This window comes from Loa loa (assembly GCF_000183805.2).
Source record: "Loa loa unplaced genomic scaffold supercont3.97, whole genome shotgun sequence".
NCBI classification, from domain to species: domain Eukaryota; kingdom Metazoa; phylum Nematoda; class Chromadorea; order Rhabditida; family Onchocercidae; genus Loa; species Loa loa.
In genome coordinates this window covers 113,313-118,385 of record NW_018108277.1, presented here as the reverse complement: position 1 = coordinate 118,385, position 5,073 = coordinate 113,313, and the positions used below count along the sequence as shown (strand labels likewise).

The following is a 5,073-nucleotide window of genomic DNA, read 5'->3' as shown; positions in this document are numbered from 1 at the left end:
CTAATAATTGCTATTGTTCTTATTATAATTATTGACACTAATATTGAAACCAAAAAAAAATTGTCCATTCCCAACAAAATTTAATACTTTTTATTCACATTCACTTTTTACTACTTTTAAAATGCAAAAGAATTTACAGGTCAGTTGATTCAAGACAATGAACAATCACTGAAACGAATAATTAATGTTGGCGAATCATTTTCAAGTTTAAATTCAACAGATGTTAAAATTTTGGATGTCCAAAAATTGAATAGGCTTATTTCATATTTTGATAAAACATGGATATCACCTTGTCCTGGTACTCATCAACCTTTTGGCTCTAATTTTAAGGTTAATCATCACAAATGGAAAATTTTTCAAAGTCATATCAAACTTTCAACCTTTTTTTTATTTACTACAAAAAAAAGGTTTTTATTTATTTATTTCCTTTTAGGATAAAAAAAATGCGCAAACATTTATGAAACTCAAAAAGATGTTTGTCAACAAATTGGTTTTGGTACAATTTGCTTCAATTATTGCTACGAAAAAGGTTTCTGTTATTCAATAATTTAAATTAAAAAATATTTCACACATCTTTTTTGATGAATATAAAAATTACTTATTAGTGAAAGAAATATTACTCTATTATTTGATATCATTTTAATACCAAAATTAAAGATTAGCTTTCATTTGTTATTGTTGAATGTTTGGTATGCTAGGAGGATACCTGATAAAATTTATGATTTCTTTTTTTTAATTTTCCTTTTTGTGTATTTGATATGATATTTGTGATGTACATGAAAAGTTATGGCAATGGAATTGACTTACTAAATGATAAGAATATATGTTGTTAATTAATAAATTAATTTGCAATTTTTATTAATGCTAAATAATGTTTACATATCTATGATTATGGTAATTAAAACAAGTAACTTAAAAATGATATCTTTGTTATCATTAATTATTATCAATTTTCTAGGTGAAATATTGAAATTTCGATGTAATGATATAGCTAATTCAACATATTGCAAGAATAATTCCGCGTTTAATTCATTCCTCATGCAATATCAAAATGATCCATACAAAGTTAAAATCTACATTCGTCAGGTTTATCATTTTTTTAAATAAAAAAGAAAAGGAAAAAAAAGTATTTTTATAGTATAGAAATATGTCAATAAGATTAAAATATTTTTATATTATAGAAATATCACAGAAATAATTGAATTTAAATCCATAAAACATAAATTTGTAATTTGAAAGTTATTTTCATCACTTAAAAACATTAAAAATTAGCATTTCTTATGTATGTAATGAATCATTTATTTAACAAATATTCAAATTTAAACAGCCTTTGCACTATGAATTTATATTTTATGAACTTAATTCATTTACTCCGAGATATTTTTACAATACAATTCATGTTGTAAAAAGGTATCGATTTTTCTGATAAGCATATAATTTGAAAATTAATTTATTCTTTTCCATGATATATTTGAACTGGAAAAAAAAATATGGATTAAACGATGGAATATATTGTTGGATCATTTTTAACTTTTTAAATTATTTTAAATGTTTGGAATTTTAGCAAACATATTTTTATATTATCAAAAATTCATAATGTATCAGTCTTCTACAGATGATTTCACGATGCTATGCAACAGCAATATGTGATACAGAATATGGAATTCTGAATACAACAATCATTAATGGAAGTAATGAAAAATGGGAAAGTGATAATGTAGTACCAAGTTCAAATCTAATCACCGATAATAGTGTATACATATTTACTTTTGCAATATTGCAGTGGAGATTTTTTTTCTGCAGTTTTGATGAAAATAAAAAGAAAAATCGTTTACAAAAAAAAGAAAGCTCAATTATTTGTGGCGTTTGTCAGAATAACAGATAAACATATCGATTGATTTTTTAGGTATTATTATATTTTTATTGAAAAGTAAATTTGTCGATGATGTAGTAATAGTTTCAGTATGGTAAACATTCGGTATTTTAGGACAAATTGACAAATTATTAGTGAAAGAAAATATGAAATCTTTTGCACACAAAATGAAAATGCAATAATAAGTTACAATTTAATGAAAATTTTAGAATCAGCAAGAAACTTCGCAAATTAACCGACCATTGTCAGAGATTCAGCCAACAAGGCCAATACCAATATGGCAGTTACTTTTACTCCGAAATAAACTAATCACAGAAGCTAAATCATTCCCGATCGTAAGAGCAACGGAAAGCAATAAACTAGCTGAAGTTCAAAAGAGTGAAAAAAGTTCAAAAGGGTAAAAAAATTTTTCGATTTCTCACCCATATAAATTTTTATATAATTTCATCAAATAGCTAAAGTAAATTGTCATTAATTATTTCATTTTTAATACTGTGAGATTCCAAGACAACTTTCTTCTTTTTTTTTTTGCTTTTCAGGTTTGGAAATATGGAAATAACCGAAAGAAACAATTCTAAGGAGATGAATATAAAAAATACCCCGGAGTATACGCGAGAAATAATTACAGAAGAAATAACAACAACAACAACAACATCAACAAAACAAAATATTCCAAAGAAAGATCAAAATGAAGTGCAGGCAAAAGAACGATTGTGGTTGCTGTACAAAGCGTTACAACAAATGGACAAAAACGCGGATTGTTTGAAACAACAGTGATGAGATTTATTTGAAATTCCATTCTTTTCTCAAATGAAACGATATAATACTTTATGTATATTCTAAATAAATAAGTAAACACAAACTGATAAAACTTTTAAAATACACAAACACAAAAGTGAAAATGATGACCGTTTTTTTTTTCGAAAAATGAAAAGTAAATAAGGAGGGCTAATTACTATCAACAAATATGAGTTACTCTTGCATGTTTCATCATGAACGTATTGAGAAAGTAAAGGAAATTTTGAAAATGTCTTCTATTCTTGAAAAGTTTAGCAAACAGGGAACTAAATTTCCCACAATAGATTACCGCCTTAGACATTTTCTGTACAACATTCGCATAATGAAATATTCGAATCTGCAACTTGATATTGGCATTCAATTATTAGCTCAACAGTCTTGCTAAAATCAAAATTTCAAATTTCATAAAATATAATGAACTAAAAGATATATTCTTCAATGTAGGAGGTTCTTTACGCTGAAAAATTTACATCGCCATTTTCTCGTCAACATCTTTTTGAACCTGCAAAAAAATCTTCACGAATTTCGAAGACGAAAAAAATCACAACTTCGACAGAACTAGGGCTCTGCTTGCTTTTTGTATACGAAAATTAAAACAAAACTAACACTCTTTCATGGTTGCCATATGGAACTCTGAAAACTTCGAAATAGAATAAATAAGCCTCTAAACTTTGTTTACAAATATTAACCTGCCTTTCGTCTTCACAACAAATGATTTGGAAGAATCGTTAAATTATATATAACTGTCCTAAAAACTAACGGTTTTCGCAGCATTCATTCGTTCCATTGTAGCATTAAGATTCTTCAAAGTACGAGTGATCGCATTCCGAACTCTTGCTGTTGATTCCACATAACCTTGAGCATACTGCGAATAATTTACATTCGCCATTTCACCAACTATTTTCAGTTCACCAGCAAACATTTTATCAAATTTGACACTCTGCTTCTGAGCTTCTTGCACAACCATCTGTGAAGTGAAGATTAATAAAATAAATTTGCAACATAACTGCAATTTTCAGATGTAGATAGAATACTTTGAGTAATTATAAGAGACAATAAGTTGAACGATTTCGCTACGAGTTTTTAAAGTATATCCCGGATTTTTCCATTCTCTTTCATTTCTTTTATACTCTATCGTCCTCAATTCTTCCTTACTATTCCTCTCCAATTCTAAAATTTTAACCATATGTTTATCTGTGGTCACACCTTAACTATTAAGCACATTCATAAATTCATAGCAAAACTCACGATATCATTTTCAATCTGATCACAGGTTCCGAGGAAATAATCAAATGCATTGATATATGCTTCGCTTGGACTCAAAATCTTTTTCTCCAAATTTTCTACCGACTTCGGTTCATCCAGTGATTTTACCGAACTTGGATTGGCTGACAACGGATTCACGGATTGCGGATTCACTGATTGCGGATTGACAGATTGCGGATTAACAGACATGGGATTATGCGTCGTACTACCGGATCCATCTTGCTGTTGTCGCAAACTCGAAGGCCGTACCACTTCAGCAGCCGTTTTGCTCCATTCCTTTGAACAAATTAAAGTCAAATTTGAACAACCAAATAACAGAAAGGAAAATGTTACTTCTCGGAAAAAATCATGCAATAAAAGAGAAAATTTGGCATGAAAATCCAGATTAAACGATCAAGGGAAAGTTTGAAAGCCAACTTTTAAAGCCGAAATTTAGCAAGAACATTGTAAGACAATTCCAAGTATTGGCAAATTAAAAATTATTTTCCGCAATTTATTTGGAATACTGCTGCCCCACCTGCAGTGAATACCGAAGATCCCGCAGTAACAGGTTCCTGGCTAACGATACAGGATCTGGTGGTACTATAGTAGGTGTTGATATATTGTCCTGGGTCGTAGTAGACTGTACGGAAGATGGCGCTTGTTGAGGAGTTGCAGGCGTAGAAACTTGCTGAGATGATGGATTTAAGGTTGACATCGCATTCAGAGGTGTTTGAGGGTTATTTGACGGCGGTCCTCCAGTTGAAGATGGTCGACCTGGTGTTCCCTGCTGCTGCAAAAACGAGAACTGAAGTATCAACATCAGATGTATGAGAATTTTGAAAAAAAAAAAATACTTCCTGTATCTTCCTATATTTGTTTTTCTCAAATTTCAAGAGAAAGAAAAATGATTTCCAAAAACGTACCGAAATCCCCTGTGGGCCAGGTCCAACAGCTGGACTCCGTGCTTGGCCATTCACGAAATTTGGATGTGACATTCCTTGTTGCTTAAAACATTTCAGTGAATTTTTATAAAATAAGATAGTGGAAAATTCAACTGGTAAAAGTATAAAAAGCCTTTTATAAGGACAAAAAAGGACTGCCACCTTATGGCATGTAGAATCCATTGTAAAGAGAATAAAATTGTCTGCGTAAAA

The 5,073-nt window shown here is 29.7% G+C and overlaps 2 protein-coding genes across 2 annotated transcripts in view; one reads left to right on the top strand and one right to left on the bottom strand.

The window, feature by feature from the left end:
* Positions 1-1,615: 1,615 nt before the first annotated feature.
* On the top strand, positions 1,616-2,775 carry LOAG_12496 (hypothetical protein; the record flags this gene model as incomplete). The annotated part of the gene is made up of 3 exons (XM_003148009.2): positions 1,616-1,753; positions 2,083-2,270; positions 2,413-2,775. 3 exons carry the CDS (start codon positions 1,616-1,618, stop codon positions 2,648-2,650), a joined length of 564 nt encoding a protein of 187 aa, XP_003148057.2. The 3' UTR covers positions 2,651-2,775.
* A 170-nt stretch (positions 2,776-2,945) lies between these two features.
* LOAG_17581 (hypothetical protein) overlaps positions 2,946-5,073 on the bottom strand; it is a 4,545-nt gene continuing 2,417 nt past the window's right edge. Inside the window, exons 4-7 of the mRNA XM_020450241.1 lie at positions 4,455-4,709; positions 3,920-4,213; positions 3,432-3,638; positions 2,946-3,173 (exon numbers count right to left, since the gene is read on the bottom strand). Of these exons, the coding sequence (XP_020306107.1) occupies positions 3,138-3,173; positions 3,432-3,638; positions 3,920-4,213; positions 4,455-4,709 (792 nt within the window). The 3' untranslated portion in view covers positions 2,946-3,137. The remainder of the gene's footprint in view (positions 3,174-3,431; positions 3,639-3,919; positions 4,214-4,454; positions 4,710-5,073) is intronic.